Raw genomic sequence first — 26,081 nt, forward strand, 5'->3', positions numbered from 1 at the left:
TGAATGCTAAACGGGAACAGAAACGCCCCGCTTTTAGAATCCATGCTGCTGCCACCAACACTTGCTTCAGCTAGACTGGGCACTGCCAGGACAGGGGTGCTGGTGGTGGTATCAACAGCCCCACAAGACCAACAACAACGAGGTGAGAGGCCAGAAGGAGGTTGACGTCATTCCAATGCATGGCTATTCCCATTTCAGCTGGACTGCCATTTTTGGGTTGGTTTGCTTTTGTTTAAATTGTTAAGGATATTTATTGTTGTTATATGCCTTCAAGTAGATTACGACTTATGGCGACCCTATGAATCAGTGACCTCCAAGAGCATCTGTCGTGAGCCACCCTGTTCAGAGCTTGTAAGTTCAGGTCTGTGGCTTCCTTGATGGAATCAATCCAGCTCTTGTTTGGCCTTCCTCTTTTTCTACTCCCTGCTGTTTTTCCCAGCATCACTGTCTTTCCTAGTGAATCATGTCTTCTCATGATGTGTCCAAAGTAGGATAACCTCAGTTTCATCATTTTAGCTTCTAGTGTTAGTTCTGGTTTAATTTGTTCTAACACCCAATTATTTGTCTTGTTCAGTCCGTGGTATGTGCAAAGCTATGGATTTATTACATTGTACATATGTTGTGAACTGCCTTGGGAATGCCAGTTGAAAAGCGGGATGCAAGCCTACTTTTTAAAAAATATATAGATAAACAGGCAAGAGCGCAGGAACCCAAGACGGCATACATGTGGTTGCCAGGTGGCCTTCCATCCAGGCAGTGGCCAGACCTACACCTGCTTAGCTTCAGGAAGGTGGTAGCTTCGTGCCTTCAGACCATACCCTGGGTCCCAAATGGAGCCATTCACCCAATTCAAATAGGACCTGCAACAAAATGTTGCAGTGCAAAGTGTACCACTTCACACCTCCAGCTGGTCAGCTATACCACCTTCCAGGATACTCCATTTGATTCCCCCACCCCATCTCTTTTCCCTCCCCCAATAATCAGCCAGCACTCCACAGCCACTGAGCATGCTCAGTCCTTATTGGGCTGTTTTGGGGATTCCCCCCTTCTTATGTTTCCCCCCTATTTTTAATGCTCTTGCAAGCCTTGGGGTTCCCCTGAGCCTAGTGATACCTCCCTGATGCAAGTGGATGCAGCAATTATGGCTGTCAAGAATAGCTAACTTTGGTCAAGCTGAAATGGGCCACCAGAGAGGATTCTGGGAACCCATGATTACCTAGGACTCCCCCCCCCCCCGGGGGGAGATATGCAGCTCAGGGTCAGGCAGGCAATTTGCAACCTGGGCAGGGGGATGTAACTGATCCCTAGCTATTATTCCTTATCAGCTTCCTGGGATTAGAAGTCAGGAAGAAGGGGTGTGTAGATCAGAACCCCTGGGTGAGGCCGGCTGGTTCCCTTATCTTCAAAGGCTTCAAAGGAGTAGACCCCTGCAGAGGTGGGAGATGACTGTTTGCTTTCCCCCCTCTTTGGTGACTGTTAAACTCCATAAAAAAGGAAGGATAAACTTCCAAAGGGAGTTCCCTATTTTCCAGCTACTTGACCTGCCTGAAATGCAACAGAGAAAGCCTTTTGCAGGAACCGGGCTGATCTATGTAAGTATAGGACCTAGCTAGAAAGTCCTTTGTTTTATTCTGTTGTCTGAATTGAACCTCTCCCCTTTTGTCATGCCAATGTGCCTCGTGTAACCCATCTGTGGGGGATTATCTTCAAGGAAACAAACCCTGCTCTCTTTTGTAAATCCCAACTCATTTACGTTTAAATAAATTCTCTTTTATAAGTGTTGCGCGTTGGCTTGAAACTGAGGATTCTAAATCTAGTCCTTTGACTGCTGAATGCTACTGTTACTGTTAGTTAATGAGGGTTAATCCCTTGGAATTCACACTGGGCTCTGAGGTCCCTTCCCTCAGAGAAGGAAACCTAGCCAGAAGGGTGGTGGCAGTTACTACGGAAGTAATTACTCCTGAAAGAGGGAGAGTTTGCCTGGGAAGCAGTGGCGCAGAGGGGTGGGACTGTTCCTAGAAGCAAAGACACCTCCCCTTGGAGAACTAAGGACAAGGAACCCCAGGGGGACAAGTCTTTGACAATGGCGACACAAGAATCCACTCTCAAAGACGGAATCTGCTATTAACATATAGGATCTGCTATCAATTTCTAGATAAATGCAGCACGTTATCCTAGTCCCTCGGACCCCAAGCAAAGCTGCATGCTCTGCCACCGCTTTTGGACTCCCCTCCTGCTAGGAAAGGCAGGTCCAGGTCGGCACTCACCTTGCTGAAGAGGATAGACATGACGAAGTAATCCGTGAGGAAGCCCTCGGAGTACTGCTTGTAGTCGAACTGGAAGAAGAGGATGGTGAAGCCCAGCGTGACGTACTGCTGGGGGGCACAGCAAAATGAGCAGCGCAGAAGCTTCATGCCTGCTACGGTGATGAGGAGGGCCCGGCAGCTGGGATCAGAGGGGAGTCGAGGGAAAGAGAGAAAGAAGGGGAGAGCAGGAAAGTGATATACGCGTACGTGCCCTCCCCACACCAGCAACAAGAAGGGGTGGGGGAAAGATCCAAGTGCCTGAAAGTTTCTCGCAGGCAAATCTGAATGCACTTGCTAGTCAAATACATTGGGAGGACAGGGGGCAGTTTTCATGAGTTTTCTGCAGAGTATACACACTGCCACTCATGGGAAGAACCAAGAAGCCAAATGCAGACACCAAACCTTCCCCCACACCAGCCCTAAGATTCTGAGATTCCACCCATCATGGCTCAACACTCCCAGAGCACACTTTCTCAACCCTAACCGCTAGAAACACACACACACACTCTTTCAGTTCAGCACTAAATTCTCTGCAGAGCCGTTCATGGAAACACACACAAAAATCTAGTCCTGAGCTCACAGTCCTTCCCCCCCATAGCCGGGATTGTGTGCTGTATTCGATTATTCTGTGCAACTGAAGAAAAAGCTGAAAGGTTTTAGCATGACAAATTCAGCACTGCTTTCTCAAGCTGCTGTTTAGCTACCCTTGGCTTGAAGCTATGAGGACATCTCAGAAGTCAAAAAATGGGGGGGGGGAAGGCATGGAGTGGAGTTTCTCAGTGCTCACAGCCCAAGTAACCCCCTCTCAAGACCAGCCAGTGCAGAACGAATTATGAGCGCCATGCAGAGTTATGCAAGGTTACTTCGGCTGCCGTAATTTAGAGCGCAGCTTTCCCCAACCTGCATTCCCTGGCGCTAAAAATATTTGCACCAGGAAAAGGTGAACTCTAACGTCTCTCTAAATCAGCCTTCTCCAATCTGGTGCCCTGCAGAGATCTTTGACGACAGCTCCCATCAACCCCAACTCCCAACTGATGGGAGCTGTGGTCCAAAACCTCTGCAGGGCACCAGGTTGGAGAAGGCTGGCTTAGAGAGACGGGAGAGTTCACCTTTTCCTGGTGCAAATATTTTTAGCGCCAGGGAATGCAGGACCCCGTGCACACCCTTAAGACACCTTTCCATCCTGCAATGCAAATATGAGAGAGAGAGAGAGAGAGAGAGAGAAGTCCACCACAGTGCCCCCTCCTGCCACACAATGGAGCTGCAGCCCCTAGCAAGGATATGGGGAGGGGGGAGCGGCACCTACTAGATGCAGAACTTGTCCTGCCGTGGGCTGCTGACCAAGTGGGCATCGATGGTGAGGGCGTTGAGCACCACAGCCGGGTAAATGAAGTATTTCTCCATGCACTGCAGCCAGGCATAGAGCTTTTCAAACCACATCAGTTGGGCAGCACCTGGGAATGTTGTGTGACAGAAGAGACACAGCAACATGAGAAGCTGCTGATACAGACCACTCGTCCATCTAACTCAGCACTGTCTTCACTGACTGGCAGCTCTCCAGGGTTTTGGTCACAAGAGACATCCCCAGCCTGACTTGGAGATGCCGGAGACTGAACCTGGGACCTTCTATGTGCAAGGCAGATGCTCTCCCGCTGAGCTATGCCCCCCCCCCTGCAGTTCAACCCTTGCTGTGCCTCGAGCCTACCTAGAAGTTTCTATTTCCTGCTCTGGAAGTCCAGATGCACAAGGCATCACCCCACACTTGCGGGGAGCAAACGTTCTTTCTCCACAATCCCAGGGCTGAGCTGAGAGCAATGGACCCTCCAAAGGTGGCCTGCTCCTGCCCCCCCGCCCCCCTCCAAGAGCACCAAAGGACTGGTGTTTTTCAAGACGTGTGCACACTTACTGCGCACTTCAAACTGGCTGTACTCCCGCGGCTTCAGCACAGGCTGAGAGAGGCAGAACCAGGGCAGCTGTTTTCGGAGCTGCGGCAGCAGATAGTGAGTGACAAAGCCCACCAGGCCCGCCAAAGCATAGAGCACGTAACCTAGAACAGACTGTGAAGGGCAGAATAAGAGGCGGGCCGCACAAGGAAGCCCATGGAGGCACGCAACCTGCCCAGGAGGAGGCCTCCCCACGCCCATCGTGACCCGGCCCACTTAGTCCGAGGCACGCTAAGATGGGCGTAAGGACTGCCGGCGGACAGGGTTCAAGCCTCAGAAGAGGGATAAGGGGAGTGGGACCGTCCAACCCACACTGCCGGCGACCGTGAGGAGCCATTAGCTTGCAATGTCTAATAAATGGCCAGATTTCAGCCCCCTCTCCCTCTTCTTTGGCAAGTCAGGCCGGAGCTTCAGAACAACCACCAAGCGCACAGCTAGCGGCCCGCTAGGCTACCAAGGGAGGGGGGGCACATTGGAACACCCACCCGATCAGGGCCAGGAAGGGGTACAGCCTCCAGCTCCTACCAAAACTCTCAGTCTGGGCTGCTTCACTGCTGATGCAACACCTCTCTTAACCCAGCACCATCCCTTCTGGCCAGGGAGAAATGGACACCAGCCCACAGGCCACGGGGATCATCCTCACAGTGGCAAGTTCAGGCTCAGGGCCATTGGTTAGTCCAACACAGCTGCTTAGCCAATGTTTTTCTTTTGAGTGCGCATGTGTGGTAGACTAGCTGACGCACACCTGCCCCTCATAACTATGACACACCCAGCTCAAAGGACTAGTGTAGGTATGGGGAACCTTTGGCCCTCAAGATGTTGCTGGACTCTTAACTCCCATCGTCCCTGGCCATTAGCCATGCTTGCTGGAGCTGATGCGAGGTGTAGTTCAGCAATATCTGGAGAGCCAGAGATCCCCGGACCCACACTGGTGCTGACGTGCTGGGCGGAGAAGCAGGTGGGGATGGCAATAAATAAATAAATAACACATCAATCATAATTTCCTCCAAAAAGATAGAAAATCTGTGGGGAGTTTCCACCTGATCCCGTACCCAACCCCTTTTTCTGGGCATTCACACTTCCTAGTTCCACCCTAGAGTTTCAGCTCCTAGGCCCAATCCACACACATCAAGCATTTTTTGGCCTTCAATAGTCGGCAACCCTGTGACATCACCAGTCCCCAGAGATCCGTAGTCTCCGGCTTTGGGATACTGGGCACCTACTTGCCAACCCTCCATACTCCCGCTGAGCCCCAGTGCCACCTCCCGTGCCTGCCAACTTCACCCCCTTCTTCCCTGGGTACCTCAAGAGCAATGAAGACTGTGCTGGCGCTGATGGCAAATGTCAGGACAGCGATGACCAAACACATGACGAGGTCTGAGTGAAGGATCTCCCGCTAGATTGGGGTGAGGAAGAGAGAGGAGGAAGTGAGAGGCTGGAATTTTTTTCTACGCATGTTGCTCTTCCTCTAGAGCAGCATTTCCTGTGGGAGTTGTAACCCAGCAATATCTGGGGACCCAAAAGCTGGGAAGGTCTGCTCTAGAGATGACCCACTGGCTTGCATCTGGGACAGACACACTCCAGTTCCTTCTGCAGGGAGCTCCTTTTCTTCAAAGCTTCCTTCTCAACTTTCTCTCCTCGAGGATCACTCTTAACAACAATATTTTAAGCCTACAGCCCACTTTGGGCTTCATTCCCACCACCACTGGGAAACCATTTATCGGTGTACAGGCCAAATCGTTGTGCTCAGGGTGGTCTCCTCTCTTCCCTAGCCCCCCTCCAGGCTTCTCCACCCTTTCACCAGCAGGGAGGGATCAGTCTAAATGCAGACCAGGTCAATTTTGCACATGACCAACAGACAGTCAGTCTGTACCAATGTGACGATCTTTTTAACACACATGAAAAGTAGCGTGCGGGCTGCATTTTAACATTCCCCTGTTATGTGCCTTCAAGTCGATTACGACATGGCGACCCTATGAATCAGTGACCTCCAAGAGCATCTGTTGTAAACCACCCTGTTCAGATCTTGTAAGTTCAGGTCTGTGGCTTCCTTTATGGACTCAATCCATCTCTTGTTTGGCCTTCCTCTTTTTCTACTCCCTTCCGTTTTCCCCAGCATTATTGTCTTTTCCAGTGAATCATGTCTTTTCATATGTCCAAAGTATGATAACCTCAGTTTCATCATTTTAGCTTCTAGTGATAGTTCTGGTTTAATTTGTTCTAACACCCAATTATTTGTCTTTTTTGCGATCCATGGTATCTGCAAAGCTCTCCTCCAACACCACATTTCAAAGCAGTTGATTTTTCTCTTATCTGCCTTTTTTACTGTCCAACTTTCACATCCATACATAGAGATCAGGAATACCACAGTCTGAATGATCCTGACTTTAGTTTTCAGTGACACATCATCTGTGTCAAGATATCCTGTTTTCTGGCCCCAGAATATGGCACTGACATTTTGAACTGGGGGTAAAAAATCCTCTTTCTGGGCAGAGGTTTGACCTCATTAGCTGAGTGCTGAACCATGCTGAAGTCAGTGGTGTTATCTTTTTCAGCTGCGCTGAAGGCCATAGCTGAAGTCTGTTAACTAGGAAGTTTAGCTAGCTGTAGCTTTGGACATAGGCCATAGTCACAAACACCTGGAAAGTTCCATCCCAGGAGTCCTCTGACTGGCCTTTTCCAAAATGCTTTTTTTATGTAAAAAGTTAGCCCTCTTGGTCTCACATTGTCTCAGAACATCCCTGATGTTACATCTTGAAGGAGGTGTTATGTGTTCCTGTGAAAGTCCATTTTCCTAAGCTATAGAATCAGAGAATAGTAGAGTTGCAAGGGCCCTATAAGGCCACTGAGTCCAACCCCCTGCTCAATGCAGGAATCCAAATCAAAGCATTCTCGACAGATGGCTGTCCAGCTGCCTCTTGAAGGCCTCCAGTGTTGGAGAGCCCACTACCTCTCTAGGTCATTGGTTCCGTTGTCATATGACTCTAACAGTTAGGAAGTTTTTCCTGATGTTCAGACGAAATCCGGCTTCCTATAAGTTCAGCCCATTATTTCATATCCTGCATTCGAGGATGATTGAGAAGATTATAGCAAGACTTAGTGAGTTTTGTTATTTTGATCTTGCCTTTGCAGTTCTCAGGGTTAGTGTTTTACCTCCGTAATTGTTCTGGGTATTCTGGGATCTTTTAAAACTGTTAATTTTTATGTTTTGCCCCTTTTAATAAAGCTGCCTTACATTTATTGCTGCACATGTTTCTCAGGGAAGCATGGCACTGACTCCAGCACCAATAGTTCAGTTTGGCTTCAGGCTCCAGGAGCAGATAGCATGACTCTTTGCCCCTTGGAATCCCAGGCAGGTCCTTTTCATTTTTTCAGCTTGGGCGTCCCCTTGGCGCAACTGGTGGACAGAAAAGGGGTGGTGGCAGCGATTTTATCCCACAGGGTTGGGGTTGGGTGTTTTCCAGCCCTGGTGAAGTTGACAACTGCAGGGTTCCTGGGAGGAGCTGTTAGTTGCAACAGTGTCCTACCTTGCAGGTTGGTTTTAGCTCTGTTCCAGCCCTGGCAAGTCAGTAAGTCAGTTAGTTAGTTAGTTACATTTGTATACCGCCCCATAGCCAAAGCTCTCTGGGCAGTTTACAACAATTAAAACATTAAAAACATATATACAAATTTAAAAACACATTTTTAAAAAACAATTTTAATTCACATGCTAAAATGCCTGGGAGAAGAGGAAAGTCTTGACCTAGCGCCAAAAAGATAACACCACTGAGAAGTTGGCAACTGCAGGTTGCTTTACAAGATCCATGGTTCCAAGGGGTTGGGACCTGGGGTTCTCGATACACTGAAAATGACCCTGGCCATGCTGGCATGTGATGACATGCCATCCTTGTACAGGAAAAGAAAAAAAGGAGGGGAAATGACTGCCCCGCTGGTTCAGTGCAAACCCTGTCCAATCTGCAAATAAATTCAGGGGCTGCGCATCAGGCAAGTTAGCGTCAGGATGCAGACACATACACACACGGTCCACACCTTCCTCAAGTCCTCCTACTCACCAGTGAGCTGCGCAGTTTCTCAGGAAGTGGATCCTTAATTCCAAGCGGGGGGATCTCCACATTGCGATTTTCAAATTCGGGAAAAAGCTTGCTTCGGATCAAAGACCTGTCGGGAATGGGGGAAATAAGAGGAACCAGCTTAGGGAAACCCCAGCAGCTTGGGGAGTCCCCAACAATCCCACCCACCCATACAGGTATAGATGGCGTACTCTCCTCTGACCAGCCCTAATTCAGGCAAACCCTGCCCCCACACACACCCATCCACCTCTGGTCTCCCTGAAACCAAGGAGTTGCAACCTCCTTCCCAGCTCTCCGCTGCTACAAGCAGAGCTTCCCCCATCCGGGGTGGGATACAGACCAGAGCACGGTTGGGTCGCTGCTCTGGCGGCTCAGGTGGTACGAGAGCGCCACGAGGAGGCCACAGAAGACGGAGAAGAGGACAGGCACATGCTGGTCACCCCACGGAGCCTGGAAGGCAAGGAAGAGAGTGGGGGGCGGGGGAAAGAATGAGTCGGGCCCAGACCCTGCTACACCCTCAGAGCGGCACCCAACGCCCAAAACCAGGCACACGCAGCCACAGCAGGGTGTCAAACAGCATGCCCCAATCCAGTCACACTTGGATGCCAGTGCTGGATCAGGCCAAAAGGTCTGTTCCAAGAGTGGGCAACCTTCTGTCTAACTGAGGGCAGGATTCTCCCCTTGTGGCTAATCTGTTAGGAGCTGCTGGCAAAGTGAAAAGAGAGCAGGCTGGCCCCCTTTCCCCCCCCCCCTCTGCCAACCGCTTTTTCTCTCCATCCCCCTGCCCCAACTCTTTCTTCTTGCCCAGCAGGCCGCCTGGGTAGGGACAGATTGCTCGTGCCAGCCCTTTGAAGAGTAAGGGCCACATGCCCAGTCTGCAAGCAAGTCCCAACTCCCCAGCCTGGCTGATTGCCTCCATGAAGGGTCAGGTACCTTGATGGCTCCGAGGCAGAACCCGTACAGAAGGGCAGCCACTAGGATGCTGCGTAGGAGAGCAAAGAGGGCGGTGAGGGGGCTGGTGGCAGCTGGGAAGGAACGAGAGAGAGAGACGGCAACACCATCAATAACCCCCTTTTCCACTGCCCAATAACACTCCTGCATAGAGCTTGGAAAAGTTACTTGTTTGAACTACAACTCCCATCAGCCCCAGTCAGCATGGCCACTGGATTGGGCTGATGGGAGTTGTAGTTCAAAAGAAGTAACTTTTCCAAGCTCTGCTTCTGGCTACACAAGTCTTGGTGGGGGTATAGAAATGTGTGTGTGGGAGAAATGCAGCCCACATTGCGGCGTACCTCTGACCCCATACTTTCCCCCACCCTCTTTGTCAACAGATCACAGAAACACAATGGGACAGCCTTAGAACATATTAAAAGAAGCAGGTGCGGGTGAAGCGACTGGACTGGGACTGCAGAGACCCAGGTTCAAATCCCCATGCGTGAAGCTGACGGGGTGACCTCATTTATTTATTTACAACCCACCTATTCTCCAAGGAGCTCAAGTTGGGTCGAAGAGAGAACCACGTGCACCATTTTATCCTCACAACAACCTGGTGAGGTAGGCTACGCTGAGTGATTGCGACTGGCCCAGCCCCCAGTGAGTTTCATAGCCGAGCGGGGATTTGAACCCTGGTCTCCTGGGTCTTCGTCCAACACTCTCATAGGACTCACAGTCCAGAAGGAAAGTGACAGGAGGTGGGTGGCAGAGGGTGGAAAGAAACGCCAGGGACAGCTCTGAAACATTTCAGAGGGTTGTCCGTGGGCCATTAAACTGGAGGCGGGGTGGAGACACAGGTACGGATGCGGGAACCGACGGACTCCGAGTTCGAATCCTCTGCAATACCTCCAGTGACGCATCACAGTCTGCACTGTGTGAGCGGATGGCCGGTTCTACCTTCGACCCAGAGCAGAACCACTATGGTCCAACCCCAACCCTACTGCGGATGTTCACCTCAACCATGTCCTTTTTTTTTTTTGGTGAATTGGGGAGAAATCCAGTGGCACGCTCTCTTTGCCTCCAAAGGGAACCTCAACCCCACCTGGCCCCCTTCCCGTCGCACCTGTTCCGCCAAAGATGTTCATGTCCACCTGCTCCAGAAGGTACATGAAGCAAGTGTTGACTTGGGGGAGGAGTCCGAAGAGGAAGATGGCCGGGAAGCAGAGGGTGAAAACTGGGTAAGAAAAAGAAAAGAAAATGCAACTGAGGATTGTTTCATATGTTGCTTCTGTTGTTTGAAAACCCCAAAATAAATGTTTTTTTAAAAGAAAAGAAAATGGAATTCAGCCCAACGAGCTGCCTGGGAATTCCTGCCTTGATGGAATTCCATCCCCCTCCCGCAGCCCACCACCCCCGCCCCTGCCACCCCACAAGCCACTCACCAACAGCCACATCGCGGGCGCAGTAGAAGAAGTCGGCAGAGAAGAGGGTGAGGTCGTAGAAGGCCACGGCTGGAAGGGGCTCAGCACGGGCACAGAGGTCCAGCAGCCAAATCAGCAGACACGCCACGCAGAAGTAAACGGGCCGGCTGTAGGCGATGATCCAGTTGTGCCCCTGCCAACAGACGGGAAAGCTGAAACACCCTCTTGAGAGCAGGGGCCATGGCTGCTCTCTCTAGCACAGAGGCGGGGAACCTCGGGCCTGGGGGCCAGAGGCGGCCCTCCAGGCCTCTCTATTTGGCCCTCGTGATTCTCTCCACGCCACACCCCTCAGTGGCCCACTTGGCACCCTTGTTGAGCATTTTGGCCTGGCGAGAATGCATCCCTGAGCTCTGACCGTGCCTCTTGCTCGTCCGGATGGAGGGCAGAGAGGGGTGTGTAGAAATGAGGCTGCTGTACAAAGGCAACATTCACATTTCATTGGTCTACCCACTTTTGCCACCGGCCACCAGAAGTTCGACCAGAAGGGAATCCAGCCCTTGGGCTGAAAAAGGTTGCCCACCCCAGACCTAGCACAGACTGCGAGATCTCTGGGCAGGAACTATTTCCTGCCTGTCTCCTGAGGCTGCTGAAGGCAGTTTAAAGCAAACATCGCCCGCTCTTAGGAACGCTCCACAATGAATGGAAATCCCTCCCAGCTCCCAGGTGCGTGACTGAGGCAGTGTGCCCTAAAGTTCATCGGAAAGCAGCAGACCCAACTAAGGGAAGCCATATTCACTATTCTCCCCCGCCGACATCGTTTCCTAAGCTGGCTCAAATTCCTAGCGGATGGATACTCACATGCATAGGCGAAGCAGCATCAGGTTGGACGCTCTGAAAAAAGAAGGGGGGAAGAAGATAGGTCAGGTCTCCTGCCCCCTTGCACAGAAAACACACCTGCTGCGCTGTGGGGGGGCAGTATTGACAGTACACTTATCCAATGGCAGAATCACTACTTTCCCTCACTTGAACGGCAATTATATCTAGGACACCCCTGACTGGGGGCGGGGGGTCCCCAAAGGAAACACAGAGGAAGGGGTAAAGGCTACAGCAGCTCCCAGTCAACCTACCCCTTGCAAAACGGCCTGCCTCTGCCCTCGGCATTCTTTCTCAAGGTGGCTTTTATTTCCTTCTACAATAACGACAGAGTAACAGAGAAGTTCTGTTCTGCCACACGGAACAGCACAGGCTCCAAAATCAAGAAGAGAGTCACAAGGAGGACTGTTGCAGAGCACGGCAGCCGGAGTGCAGAACAAGGTGGATTTGCAACACGGTGATTTCACCGTCCCCACTTGAACGCTGGTGACAGACGTAGGGTTGGAGATTCCTTCCAGCTGGCTACCAAACACACAGTTCTACCCAAAAATCTAGTTCTGTCCAGAAATCTATACTCCCAAGTTCGGGTTCAAAATGGCAATTCCTGCCTACGCCTTTCTTTCCCCCCATATGGGATGGGAAGTGTCACCGTTCCTATTTATCACACCTATATCCCAAGTTCCCTCCAAAGATCTCAAGGTGTGATTTTATGAAGAGTATTACCACCCCCACCCGCTTCTTCCAACAGTCCTCTGCTGCAAGCACAAGTTACTCTGCATCAGTGGAAAAAACCCAGCTGGCTTAATTTTTTAATAAATACTTTGTAAATCCGTAAATAAAGCTAACACGCAAAAGTACTTCATTATCAGTAAAAGTCATTATGAAATGGACAGATGTGGTATTGTTTTGGGAACAGCAATTCAATCTCTTGGGTAAACAGATCATTTTTAAATTCTAAAAAAAAATTATCTATGGATCTGTATCTATTGCTAGTCATTTATCTTGAAACCCTTAAAGAGAGTTTGATAGAGAGATCTATCAAAATAGATGTTTTTGTCAGAAATAATACCGTGCAACAGAGTTTACATTTCTTCATTTAAATACTTCTCAAATTATTTTATATTTGAAATTGCCTGCAGTGCAATCCGGAACATGTTTATTCAGAATCAAGCCCCAGGGTACTGAAAGGGGCCTGCTCCCTTCTAGGGGAATGCGTGCGCCCCTCCCGATGCTGCCAGACTACAACTCCCGTCAACCCTTACCATTGACCACGCTGGCTGAGGCTGATGAGAGCTGAAGTCCAACAACATCTGGAGGGCCTCACAGATGTTCCCCAGCCCTCGTGTACTTCCTCTCGCAAAAGCAGAGAAGTAAACCGTGGTCTGCTTCACGCATCACACTAAGCCAAACCATGGCTTAGAAGGAACGCATGTGCGTGCAGGCTCCTCGGGAGAAGATGGCGGCTGCTTGGCTGCTGTGTCACGATGAGCTGAATCATGGCTTGGCTTAGGGTGCCACCCGAATCCAAGTGCATGGTTTAGCTCTCTCCAGACCAGCCATGAGCTCTAAACCAAGAACAAACCTTGGTTATGGATCGTGGTTAGCCTGCAGCCCTTCCCAACCTTTGGGTCCCCAAGATGCTGTTGGACTACAACTCCAGTCATCCAGCCAGCATGGCCAATGGTCAGGAGTGATGAGAATTGAAGCCCAGCAACATTTGGGGACCCAAAGGCTGGGAAAGGCTGGCCTAGAGAGAGCGAAACAACGAATCGAGGTTTGCACATCATGCTAAGCCAGGGCGTGGCTTAGCTCAGGGATGGGGAATCTCTGGGCCACAGGCCAATCTTGGTCCGCCAGGGGGTTTCATTTCAGCCCACAAGGCCATTTTTCCTCAAACCATAATCAGCTGACATTACCAAAGCAAGCAGCCCCGGGGGGGTTTTTTGCACAAGTCGGCTGAGAGAAATACATCTCCCGCTTGCACAGCCAACGCTTACGAAATGCAGGTGTCCTCCTCCCCTTTCCGTCACCTGATGCGGACTCTTGGGAACCCCACACAAGGGGTTGTTTATTTATTTTTATTTACTGAATTTATTAGTCACCCATCTGGCTGGTTATCCAGCCACTCTGGGCGACCTACAAAATAGACTTACAAATACATTAGACACGAAAAATCTGAAAACGATGATAATAAAACCCGTTACGACAGACGTGTGGGACACCTGCATGTCAGTCATGTGATACCATACAGTAGGGCCCCGCTTTACGGCGTTCCGTTTTCTGCGTTCCGCTGATGCGGCGGCTTTCAATTAGGGGAAATTCCCTGTTTTAAAGCCGATTTTGCGCTTTTGCAGCATTTTCACGCGATGCGACCCATCATAGTCAATGGGTTCCACTTTATGGCTATTTCTGCTTTACGGCGGGGGCCTGGTCCCTAACCCGCCATATAAGCGAGGCCCTACTGTACTGACATCGTGTGACTGGCATGTGGGTTGCCCCACCCACCGGTCAAAGTTGTCCCCCTCCGGCAGATCTTTACCTGGCCCCCAGAGCCAAAGAGGCTCTGTGTCCCTGGCTTAGCTGAATGCCAAGCAGCAGCAAAGAGGCCAGGAAGGAGCAAAACAGCCTCAGTCTCCTCCCCAGAAGCCTCATGCCCTGGCATGTCTGTGGTAAGCCATGGTTTGGCTCACATGACGTGTGAACCAGGCCGATGCGAGAGCCCCCGGTGAGCTCGCCAAACGTAACCCTCTGGGGCACGTGTGGGGGAAGGAAGTACCACTACCCCCATGAAGAGGACAGAAGTTCCAACCCTCCTCAATCACCCCTACAGCTGGGGCAACGTGAACCCTTGGGAGGCTAAAGCCCAGGAGAGCCCTAAGGGAGTCACTCTATCCCCTTGATCATTTCAGAAAAGGGCTGCCAAAATCGTCAAGCAACTCCCCTATACAGAAAGGTTGCAGCATTTGGGGCTTTTTAATTTAGAGAAACGGGGAGGAAGAAGCAGCATGGTAGAAGTGTACAGAATTATGCATGGCATGGAGAAAGTGGACAGAGAAAAGCTTTTCTCCCTCTCTCATAACACTAAAGCTCTTGGACGTCCGGTGACGCGGAATGCTGGAAGATTCAGGACAGACAAGAGAACTCCTTCATGCAGCGCACAGCTCAGCTACGGAATTTGCTCCCGCAGGAGACAATGATGGCCACCAACTTGGATGGCTCTAAAAGAGGATTCGACAAATCCGCGGAGGATAAGGCTATCAGTGGCTACTAGCCATGATGGCTCTGCTCTGCCTCCGCAGTCAGAGGCAGGATGCTTCCGAATACCAGTGGCTGGAAACCGTGGTAGGGAAGAGTGTTCTCACACTGAGGTCCTGCTTGCAGGCTTCCTCTGATGGGCATCTGGTTGCCCACTGTGAGAACAGGATGCTGGACTAGATGGGCCCCCTTTGGCCGGATCCAGCAGCCAGCCTCTTCTTCTGTTCTTATGTATGCATGAGAGGGATGCTGAGGAAGAAGGCCTCACCTTCAGCAGAGAGTACTGGCAGCTGGCAATGACCACACAGAACTGGAACACCCAAATGTCCCGGAAGAAGCCCTGGAGGAGGAGGAGGTAGCCAAGGAAAGCTACCAGGCTCACCAGCAGCACCACAAACACATTCTCTGCCACCTGCCGGTTCCTAGAGGGGGAGAAGGACGAGAGCAGAGATAGCCATCAACTGCCACCTGGCAGCAGACAGGACGCCAGGGTGTAGCAGAGGAGGGAGGAAAAGGGATGCAGCGGCCACTCTGTCGTGAGTTACCAGAGCTCTCTCACGTGGTGGTCGGCTCTCTGACACTGGAGGCCTTGAAGAGGCAGCTGGACAGTCACCTGTCGGGTATGGTTTAACTTGGATTGCTGCATCAAGCAAGGGTTGGACTCAATGGCCTTATAGGCCCCTTTCAACTCTATGATTCTGTCCTCCTCTTCTTGAACTTTACTATCCCAGGTCATCATTAGGAGAACAAGTAACTAAGAATTGGTACCAGAGTTTGCTGACTTCCTCCTCCCTCCCAATCTCTTTTCCTTTTGTGCCTTTGCCTTTTTAGAATGTAAGCTGAGGGCAAGGGCTATCTTGCTTTTATTGACCTGTGAGCCTTTTTTTCTGGCTGGAGAAAGATAAAAAATATCTAAATAAATAAAAATAATAATGGCTTAAACTAGATAGCACAACAAATATCCAGTATGGTAAGCCTACAGTCCATAGCCTTTAGTTTGATCCATGCAGCCTGGACTGTACATTCAATTACAGAACAGAGCAGTGGAAGTAAGTGTCTCTGAACATGGGAAGAGTACCTTTCCTTGTGGCTGAACACCTAGAGCATCTCAATACAGAGCCCAACTTCCATTCATATGTGAAAACCCACCATGGGGGAGGGGGGTGTCCATGTGCTGAATAAGGAAGTCCAGTTCACCTATTTCGACTGGACATCAGATTTTGACTGGACATCAGGAAAAACGTCCTAACTGTTAGAGCGGTACGACAATGGAACCAATTACCTAGAGAGGTAGTGGGCTCTCCGACACTGGAGGCCTTCAAGAGGCAGCTGGACAGCCATCTGTCGGGAATGCTTAGATTTGGATTCCTGCATCGAGCAGGGGGTTGGACTTGATGGCCTTAGAGGCCCCTTCCAACTCTACTGTTCTATGATTAGCACCCTTAACTGACATTGCAGGGATAGGCTGGGGGTCAAAATCAAAGCAGGCAGCGTAGCTTTGCCCTTGAACCGGTTTTGCCATTTTTCTCAAAAAGTCTGTCTAAACCCACTTAAGAGCATACACACAAACCCACAGCTTGGAGCACTGGCAAGCCTTGTCTGGCTGGCGGAACCATTCGGGTTCCAGCTCTTCAAAAGCTTTGGGCTGCAAAGAGGCTTCTGAAACCCAAAGTAGGGGCTGGTCACCCATTCACCAGCCTCACTTTGAGTTACTAGTGAGTCTCTGCAGGCCTCTGCTTGTGCTTTTTATACATGGCATGCCCAGAGGGGCCTTTTGCAGGAAGAGGCATCTCTGGGGGGGGGGGGGCGGACCAGCCCGAATCCTGGCCAGGAGAGCAGCCAGATACGTCACTCACCGATCCAGCAGAGCCAGCAAGGCCAGGCGGTCGTAGCGTACCCGCATCCAGCGCCCGGGCAGCACCCAGAACTTGTAGTACTGACGGGGGTGGCACTTGTCCTCGATCATCAGTGTGTTCTCCTGGGACTCGTGCAGTGATTCCTGGTCCAGAAGGTCAAACTGTAGAAAAGAGAAAATGAATCAGGTATATTTGGCCCCTCCCCATAGCAACTGCTCCATCACCCCCGAAACCAGGGGTGGGCAGGCACACCAGAGCATCCTCTGATTTAAGGTTAAAGGATAAGAGAGAGGCAGGGACAGAGACACAGCCTCCTCTTCATGGTCAGAGAAACTAAAAGCTTGTAACAAGTAAGCTGAGCCAGCAGGAGGCAATATACAGAAGGCAACCGATTCATCCTTTGCTGATTCTTTCCTCAGCAACAACTTGTTGATTGTTTTTATCGAGTTTTACTTCCTTCCTCCTTCATCTTGTTAGACAGTGAGTACAGGAATACCCCGCTATATGGACCTTCACTTTAAGGACACTCGCGAGTACAGACATACTTACACAGTAGCACCATTCCTGTTTACGTACGCTCGCTTCGCAAGAACGGACACTTAACTTATGGTTGTGGCCTGTTCTTTCGGTGCGTGGGGGGTGGTGGAAAGAGATGCGATTGCGCGACCGCGAATCAGCTGGAAGGCGCAATTGCGATCAGCTGGGAGGTGCGGCGGCGTAGCAGCAGAAGCGTCGCAGCGCAGCAGCAGAGGCTTTAGCGTGGGGCTTTGAGGTTCCGCGTGAAAGAGAGGTGCCACAGTGGCGGCGCAAGTGAAAAAAGGTAGTGCTTCACTTTAAATACATTTTCGGTTTACGTACTCGCTCTGGACCCACTGCGTACGTTAATGCGGGGTATTCCTGTATGTGAGAGTGATGACTCTACACCGGTACTTACAATGGCTTTTCTATTCTTTCAACCACCAGTCTTACTATCAGTCCTTTCTGCATTCTACTGTGATAGATACCAAGCTCCAATTACAAAGGACACCCCCTTCCCCGATTTTTTTTTATATCTTAATCTCTCCATTCCTGTCCCCCCAGTTTTTGTTGGAGAAAGATCAAATTCCGCTGAGCCCCCGTTTTTTCACATTTGCAATTTGTAATAAGAATCATAGCTTTACCTACATATCACACATGCACACCCTATTGCCAACTGGTGCCCAAGGAGTTTTAGATAAAACAGAATAAGCTAACAAAGTCACATTAAAAGTGGGGGGTGAAATTTATTTTAAAGGAAAGAGAAAAGAGAGAAAAGGCCAAAAATACGCTTCGGTGCCCCAATGGCGCACGGAAAATAAAGCGGTTTTGCCGTGCTTGATAAAAGGTGAGGGAAGAGACTCAATGGCCAGAATCCCTAAAGAGCCATTGCTAACACCAGAGAGTGTCCAAGGGCTGGTGACATTTGAGTACATGCAGACGATTCAGGCCAAGCAAGCTTAGTGTGACCGTTCTAGCATCTCACTTCAAAACAGCAAATGCCAATGCTCTGGGCGTAAAGGAAAAGGCCTGCTGTTCTTTTCCAATCAGCGCTGAAAACTTTATCATTCCTTCTGATACCAGCTCAGATCTTCCTGGGCTTGTTCTTACATAGCCCAAATCATACCTATCAGTGCAGGCTGGCCATTATGGAGAATGGGGTGCTGCCTCACCAACCTCACTGATTTTATGCCTCTATGTTAAATTTTACCCTTGTAGTCCCCTTTAGTACCACTGTCTCTATATATGTATGTGTGTGTGTGTGTGTGTGTGTACACACACACACATATACATACATATATATAAACATAATTGTGATTAACCAAACAGAGGTTTTTATTATATTAACAAAACGTTTCAGCTTCCGGCTTCATCAGCTGCTAACATCCAAATGCTGTTGCGAAGGTGGCAGTTACAGAGCTTTGAGGATGGAATGCTCAGAGGGGCTTCATTTGCAGAAGCATCCTTGTCACTCCAAACGCTGTATCACCTGTGTGTACCTCAGGAAGACAGCCACTTTTACAAGCACTAGGACAGGCAGCACATATTACGTCAAACAGAACATCACCTGCAGGTCCTGCAATATAGTTTACATCATCGAATGCAAAAGACCAGGATGTCATATCCAATACGTAGGAAAGACCACAACTGACCTACGCACGCGCTTCAGGAACCACAAGTCGGCAATTTTGACCAAAAAAAGGGAAGCAACCAGTTGCAAAGCATTTTAACATCGAGGGTCACAGCCTGTTGGACTTTTCCATTACAGCGATAGAGATGCCAGCAGATCCAGCAGCATTGACCGAAAGGGAGAACTTTTGGATTTACTTTCTGGACACATTGGCACCACATGGCCTGAACCTGGAGGACGGTACCGCCACTACTTAGCTTCTGTCAATGAAGCCCCTCTGAGCATTCCATCCTCAAAGCTCTATAACTGCCACCTTCGCAACAGCATTTGGATGTTAGCAGCTGATGAAGGCGGAAGCTGAAATGTTTTGTTAATATAATAAAAACCTCTGTTTGGTCAATCACAATTACGTTCATATATATATAATTTTATGTATTTTAATTTATTTTAATGTTTTTGTGATTTTATCGTTTACAATTTTATTATGCACATGTTTGATTTTATTTTTGTAATCCGCCCTGAGTGCCCTATTAGAGGGTAGAAGGGCGGGATAGAAATATTTTAAATAAATAAATAATAAATAAACCTCAGTCTGCCTTCATCCAGCCCCCAGTCCCCCCCCGCTTGCCTTCTTATTTACATCCAGCCCAGAGGGGCAGCCCTGCCTGTCAGCTTCTCCGTCTCAGTGCTGCCCTTTGTAGAACTCAGCAGGGAGGAGGAGGAGGAGGAGGGGAAGAAAACTATGACGAGTTGGCTCTGCCAGTTACGGGTTTTGGCTACACCTGCTGCTGGCCTCCCTGCCTTTCATTCTACCAGTCCCAACGGGCACCAGCTCCCACTGCATACCATTCATACACAAGAGGGAGGTATCAGCAGAGCTGGAATGTTGACAAAGGGGAAGAAAACTGAAAACCGCATGGGAGGGGGCACGGAATGGAGCAGCTCGAACAGGAGGGAGGGGAGAGACGCATTACGGTGAGAAAGAACCACCACAGTGTCCAGACAAGCCATTCCCTGGTTCACACTGAGAAGGCGCTTTTAGATATCGCCAGGAATGGGATCCAGAGCTGCCCAAAGAAAACCAACAGAGAAATCAAAGGTCCAAATATACCTGGGACTGGGTATAAGCGTGTCCACGCACACGGACCCCCCCCCCCAAAAAAAACCAGAGCAAAGTAGAGGAAGAAACTCTAAAGGAGCCCAATGGGAATTGCTCTCAGTAGTCATAGAATGTTAACGGAATGTGGGGGAACAGCAAAGCAGGAGGGAATGGAAAGGAGTGACTAGACCCCTGGAGAGAAGCACTTCACACTGCAACAACTTTGTTGCAGCGCCCCAGTGGCGCTTTTGCTGTTGTCAGGTTTCTACCCCGACCGTTTCGCACTTTCCACTTTCAAGTGCCTTACAAAATTACAAATCAAGGAGACCCAAAGCAGCCTCGATGTTGCCGCCCCAATTCCCAGAGCCTCACCTCAGGGATCTCCAGCGGCACCCGGCGCACTTGCATGCCCTGGAGAACCACGGGCCGTGGCTGCAGCAGAGTGAGGGCAGGAGTCCCCTCAGGCACCTCTGTGGAGTTGAAGCTGGAGGAATGCGAGTGCCTGTCCCTGCCAAGGCAAACAGAGAGCAGCAATGAGGCAGTGACTAGCTGGGAGATGCACATGGGAGCCACATACTCCCCTCCAGGGCAGCATGACAAAGTGACCCCCCCATGATCAGAATTTCCCATAACTGTGGGATTTGCTTACATCCATAACAAGGAGCGTGCAGCCCTCCAGAAGTTGCTGGACTCCATCTCCCATCATCCCTGACCAATGTGCATGCTGACTAGGACTGATGGGAATTGCAGTCCAACAACATCTGGAGGGCCACATATTCCTTGTACCTGGCTCTCACCATCAGTTATTTGGGGAGAATCAGTCCCTAAAGTCACTTCAACCTAGTCATTTATTAAGTCCATAATCCATCAAGTAGGCTCCAGGCCGCGCACCTGGTTACTCCCACCACCTACTGTATCCTCACAACCACCCCGCGAGGGAGAGCGGACGAAGAGATGGCGACTGGCCGAAGGTCCCCCACGGAGCTCCACAAGTCTCAATCTGACACTTTAACACAGGAAGAAGCTGCCTCCTACAGATTCAGGTCATTTATCCACCTGACCCAGTATTGTCTACACTGGCTGGCAGCGGCTCTCCAGGGTTTCAGACAGGGGACATTCCCAGCCCTACCTGGAGATGCCATCAGGACTGAACCAGGGACATTCCTTCTGCATGCAAAGCAGATGCTCTCCCATTGAGCTATGGCCCGTTCCCATACTACACTGGCTCCGATTCATTTAAGTACTCAAAGGACGAATTAGAGGCTAAAGTAAGCTGAAAGAATGGAAGAGGGTTTATGATAAAACAAGGGGTTTCCGTTAACAAACCCACATGTTCACCGTCCTGTACTGAGAAAAATTCACGGGGGGAGAGAGCCAAGAAGACAGATTTCCCCCTTTAAACTCCTGAACTGCTTTGCTCATATCAATGCCCACTCAAGCAAGGTCTGCCCCATTCCCCCCATTCCCAGAAATCTCTCTGTTCCCTCCAGAGGGGAGGGCCAATTTTGTTTACATGGAGATGGAGAGCCTGCCCTGTCCCAAAGGCTGTGCCTGGGAAACCTCAGGGGCAACCTCCAGGGAGTTTGCTGAATGTGGCCTTCCTTGTGGTGTAAACCCTCCACTGTGAATGGCACAGGAGCAAGGCACACCTCTTGCAACAACCTAGCTCTGCTGCCTTTGGCTGCGCAAACACAGCTTTGCACAGTGAAGAATTTGGCCGGAGGGATGCAGAAAAGGCAGGTTGTGAGAGGCAGAGCAAGGCCTGCAAGCTCAGCCCCATCTAAAAAACTCTGTGCAACCCATCTCTTGCCCTCATTAAGACAGGAGCGGGGCAGAAGACAGCCTCTCCTGCCTTCTGCCCAGAGCTTCTCAGCTCAAGGACTGAGAAATTACCAACATGTTAACCATGACTGTGATGAAACTCTGCATTTCTATAAAATGCCACCCTGGGCTCCTTTAGAGAGAGATGCAGGATATAAATTTAAACAATAACAATACTGGTGATGGAGCACAGTGCAGTGATGTGGGTTGAACATTTCCCACTGCTATTTTTTCCAAAAAAAACAATCCTCTACTTTTTATTATTATTTAAATAAATGCACATATATCCCACTCTTTCTCCCAAAGGAGCCCAGGGCAGCATTTATGGAAATGCAGAGTTTCATAATACTTACTAACATATAACGAATGCCAGTCAAATTAGGCGACTTGAATGGACACACTGGGTTGAGTCAATGTATGTCCTACTCAAGAGTAGATCCACTACATTAATGGACACAACCTAACTTAAGCCCATTCGTTCCAATGGGCCTAGTCCAAGTATAAGACTTAGCTGGGTACAACCCAATACCTGGCAAATCTAAAAATCAAAGTTCCAGGTACGTTTTTTCAGGCGCCCCTCCCAGGAAGCACATATCCTAACGCATACAGCTTTTGCATGTAAATCTTTAACATGCTAAAAATCAGTCTTTTCTGTGCCTTCATTTACCCCCCTTCAAATCTAAATAATGGGCGACATCCAACATTAGTCATACTCAGAGTAGACCCACTGAAATCAATGGACTTAAGCCACTTATGGCTCGGTATGATATCGGAGCTGTTCTGTCTTAAAAGATTTACAAGTATTTCAATTTTTTAAAAAAAGTGTTCCAGGACAGCCTTGAATATAACATTTAAACCACACCAACAGTGCAATCCTACATATGTCTACTCAAATGTAAATTCCACTGAGTTCAGGGGGACTTCTCATAGGTAAGTGGATAAAGGATTGCAGCCTTACAGAGCACTTTCCTGAATGGTGTCCCTCCCCCTCGCCCGCCAACTGATTGGGAAAATTTAATTGCTTTTGGCTAATGGAAAACCATATGAGGTACAGGCTCTGTGCCAGCATGCAACCAGGTTAGGGCCTGGCCAAGGGCCCCTCCTTAGGCTGGGCGGATGGAGCTTCCGCTCCATGCTGGCATTGGGCTGTGGGGAAAATCACGGCCAGCAGCCCAATGCTGCCACGGATCAGGAGCTCCACCCTCCCAAGCCACACACCCCTCATGCAGGCGGCATGGGCTGAAATGGGCCCACCTGCTCCACCTACCTCCCACATTGCCATGTTGGCACAAATCAAGTAAAGATGCTAAATCAGATCTCCATCAGTTTAGGGTAACGGAAAAATTTCCAGAATTTTTTTTCTCCAAATCTCCAAGCTTTCCAGAAAACCCACTCCAGCATTTCTGGTCAGCTGGTCAAGGTTGGGACAAAGGAGGCCTCACCAGCCACTGGTGGTCGCATGGTCCGCGCTGACTTGCTGCCCCACGGGGTTCTCGTAGCCGCCGCCAGCTAGCCCAAAAGTGTAGGACCGTCGGACCCCTGGGAGAGAAGGAAGGAAAAGGGTAGGAATATGGGACACAGGAGATTCCCAACGCTAGCGCATCCTGCCAGAGAAAAACCCTGCACGAAAACGGATCCTGGATACTTTCAGAGAGAACACGACTTCATCTCAAAACCGGGTTGCTGCTGCTAGCGTGTAGTGCAAGAAACAGCCTCTTTTACAAGGACTACGGCTAATGTAAAGCAAACGAAATTCAAGGTCACCATTACGGCTTTCTCCCACACACAGCCTTGGGCTAAAAACCCTCTGAGATTACAGAGACCTTGCCCCAAAGGAAAAAAAGAAAAACCATGGGGAGGGAAGGCCGTGGGGCAATGGCAGTCAGTAAAGACCCCTAAAAATCTGGGCAGGATAGCTATTGCTGAGACCCGTTTTGTCTGGAACATAGGAGGCTGCCTTTTACTGAGTCAGACCACTAGTCCATCTAATTCATCACTGCCTACACTGGCTGGCAGTGGCTCTCCAGGATTTGGGGGGGACATCCCCAGCTCTGCCTGGAGATGCCATCGGGGATCGAAGCTGAGACTTCTGCATGCAAAGCAGGTGTTCTGCCACCACCGAGCTATGGTGCTCTCCAGGGGACATTTAGACAGGGGACATTCACAGTCCTACATGGAGATGCCACAGGGATTGAACATGGGACTTGCGACATGCAAAGGAAATGCGCTGCCACTGAGCTCTTCCTTTAAAGCTATGCCTGTGCACATGGCTATTTCAGTCTCTCTATTTCCAGTTACATAAAAACACATAACATGACAAGTATGAAGAAATACATGCATGCATACGTACTTTCCCCCAACTTCACTGAGCACGATCTTCATGAGGGGATCTAGTCCTGTCCACAAAGCACATGTGAACCCAGAAGCAAGGCCTGCTCTCCTGAATTACTATAATCGTTTAATTTATATACAGTAGGGCCCTGCGGCGGTCTCAATTAGACGCAATGAGACTAAAAGCGGCGCTTCTTCCGCTTTTACGGCGGTTTTCGGGCATCGCGCACCGTTCTATTCAATGAGTTCTGCTTTTCAGCGGGGGTCCGGAACGTAAGCCGCCGTATGAGTGGGGCCCTATTGTACCACTTAATGCCAAAATAACAAGGCTTCTAAGCAGTTTCCAAAGTATAAAACTCAGTGACATGAACCGAAAATATAAACACCCACTATGAAAAACACACCATCAAGCAACCCCATGAAAAAAACACACAATTAAAACGGGAGGCTCTGCTTGAGAGGTCAAGGGCCCACGGCTTTGCCTCATTTACACGGGGTGTCCCACCCTCCCCTCGCTCACCGCTCTCATCGTAGAAGTAGTGCACGGCACCTTCAGAAGTGTCGTCGAAGTTGCAGGCCTCGTGGACGGCGCCGCGTGGCAGGAGGAGGGAGCTGGCAAACTGCAGGGCCGAGGGGAGGGTGAGGGCACGGGAGTGCGACAAGGCCCGGCCTCGCTGCAGATCCTGCAAACTGCAGAGAAAGGCCCAGTGGCTGAGCAGAGGGGTGACGGAAGCAGCAGCGGCAGCAGCTGGGCAAAGCCCAAACCAATTGAAAACGGAAACATGGGAGGGGGGGCTTACCTGGGTGGGGACCCCATCACCGAGGATGGAGGGGTGGGGTTGCTGCCCGCGTTATGCCGCCGCCTCATGGCCTGCATCCGCTTGATGTTGCTTGACCGGTCTGCCTTCACACCCTCCTCTCCAGTGGAAGCTGCAAGAGAAGAGCCCGGGGACCCTCTCTGATGAAGATTTATATATATTTTTCCCCACTCTAAATGGAAATGGACTGCCTTCAAGTCAATTTCGACTTATGGCGACCCTATGAATAGGGTTTTCATGGTAAGCAGTATTCAGAGGGGGTTTACCATTGCCTTCCTCTGAGGCTGAGAGGCAGTGACTGGCCCGAGGTCACCCAGGGAGCTTCATGGCTGTGTGGGGATTCGAACCCTGGTCTCCCAGGTCGTAGTCCAACACTCTAACCACTACACCACACTGGCTCCCACTCTAGGCTCTGACTATTATAATGTGGGGTCAAAGAAGAGGTTTTTGTCTGCTGGCTGGTAGGTTGTGGTGGTGCAAACGAAGTGGCTTCTGCCCCAGGGCGAGAGCCTGTTGGTGGAACCTGCCCCACCCCCAGGGGAGAGGGAGGGAGTGTGTACACCAGCCTGGGGCTGATGGGCATTGGAGCCCAACATCATCCGGAGGGCACCAGGCTGGAGAAGGCTGGTGGATACCCTAGGGACAGGCTTGATTGATGGGGCTTGTCTGTTTGCCACAGAGTTAGGGACTGGCATTCCTAGCACATATTTAGTGTGACTGACGAATCTCCAATTTAAGACTTTATCTCTGATTTGCTATTTTGTATGGTTTCGACTGAGTTCTTGCATTTACTGGACTTTATATGTCGCTTGTATTCATATGGCATTTGTTTTTGTTTTTGGGGGGGGGCTTTGGGCCCCAAACCAGCATATAAACAATCCCTAATGTAACCAGCCTCTCTGGCTTCCCACTAGCCTGAGGGGCTGTGAAGCTGCTCAGGAAAAGAAATGAGGCCTTGGTCACGGCTGCGATTTGTGGGTAGAGGGTGCAAGCAAAAGGGAACTAGGTCAAGGGAATCCAAGTGGATGGAAAGCTGACAGGTTTAGTTTTTCATAAGGATTCACACTGAAGGGCCTCGAAGGATAAGACACGCAATGCCCAAAATGGGCGCGTGAAAGGAAGGGGTGACCTCCTGGGTAGCTCGGTGGTTTGAGTCCCTGCTTTGCATGCAAGAGGTTTCAGGTTCAATCTCCTAGCAACTCCAGGTAG

General features: G+C 50.1%; 1 protein-coding gene across 4 annotated transcripts in view; it reads right to left on the reverse strand.

The window, feature by feature from the left end:
• Positions 1-26,081, reverse strand: part of PCNX3 (pecanex 3) — a 75,293-nt gene that overhangs the window by 32,042 nt on the left and 17,170 nt on the right. For all 4 annotated transcript variants that reach the window (XM_061606648.1, XM_061606649.1, XM_061606652.1 and 1 more), the window contains exons 7-22: positions 24,855-24,984; positions 24,575-24,744; positions 23,166-23,262; positions 20,275-20,410; positions 16,658-16,818; positions 15,070-15,223; positions 11,532-11,564; positions 10,695-10,866; positions 10,376-10,486; positions 9,253-9,344; positions 8,660-8,769; positions 8,302-8,407; positions 5,553-5,645; positions 4,213-4,363; positions 3,613-3,760; positions 2,268-2,445 (exon numbers count right to left, since the gene is read on the reverse strand). In XM_061606648.1, coding sequence (XP_061462632.1) covers positions 2,268-2,445; positions 3,613-3,760; positions 4,213-4,363; positions 5,553-5,645; positions 8,302-8,407; positions 8,660-8,769; positions 9,253-9,344; positions 10,376-10,486; positions 10,695-10,866; positions 11,532-11,564; positions 15,070-15,223; positions 16,658-16,818; positions 20,275-20,410; positions 23,166-23,262; positions 24,575-24,744; positions 24,855-24,984 — 2,042 coding nt within the window. The remainder of the gene's footprint in view (positions 1-2,267; positions 2,446-3,612; positions 3,761-4,212; positions 4,364-5,552; positions 5,646-8,301; positions 8,408-8,659; positions 8,770-9,252; positions 9,345-10,375; positions 10,487-10,694; positions 10,867-11,531; positions 11,565-15,069; positions 15,224-16,657; positions 16,819-20,274; positions 20,411-23,165; positions 23,263-24,574; positions 24,745-24,854; positions 24,985-26,081) is intronic.

Source organism: Rhineura floridana, chromosome 22 (assembly GCF_030035675.1).
Source record: "Rhineura floridana isolate rRhiFlo1 chromosome 22, rRhiFlo1.hap2, whole genome shotgun sequence".
Classification (NCBI taxonomy): domain Eukaryota; kingdom Metazoa; phylum Chordata; class Lepidosauria; order Squamata; family Rhineuridae; genus Rhineura; species Rhineura floridana.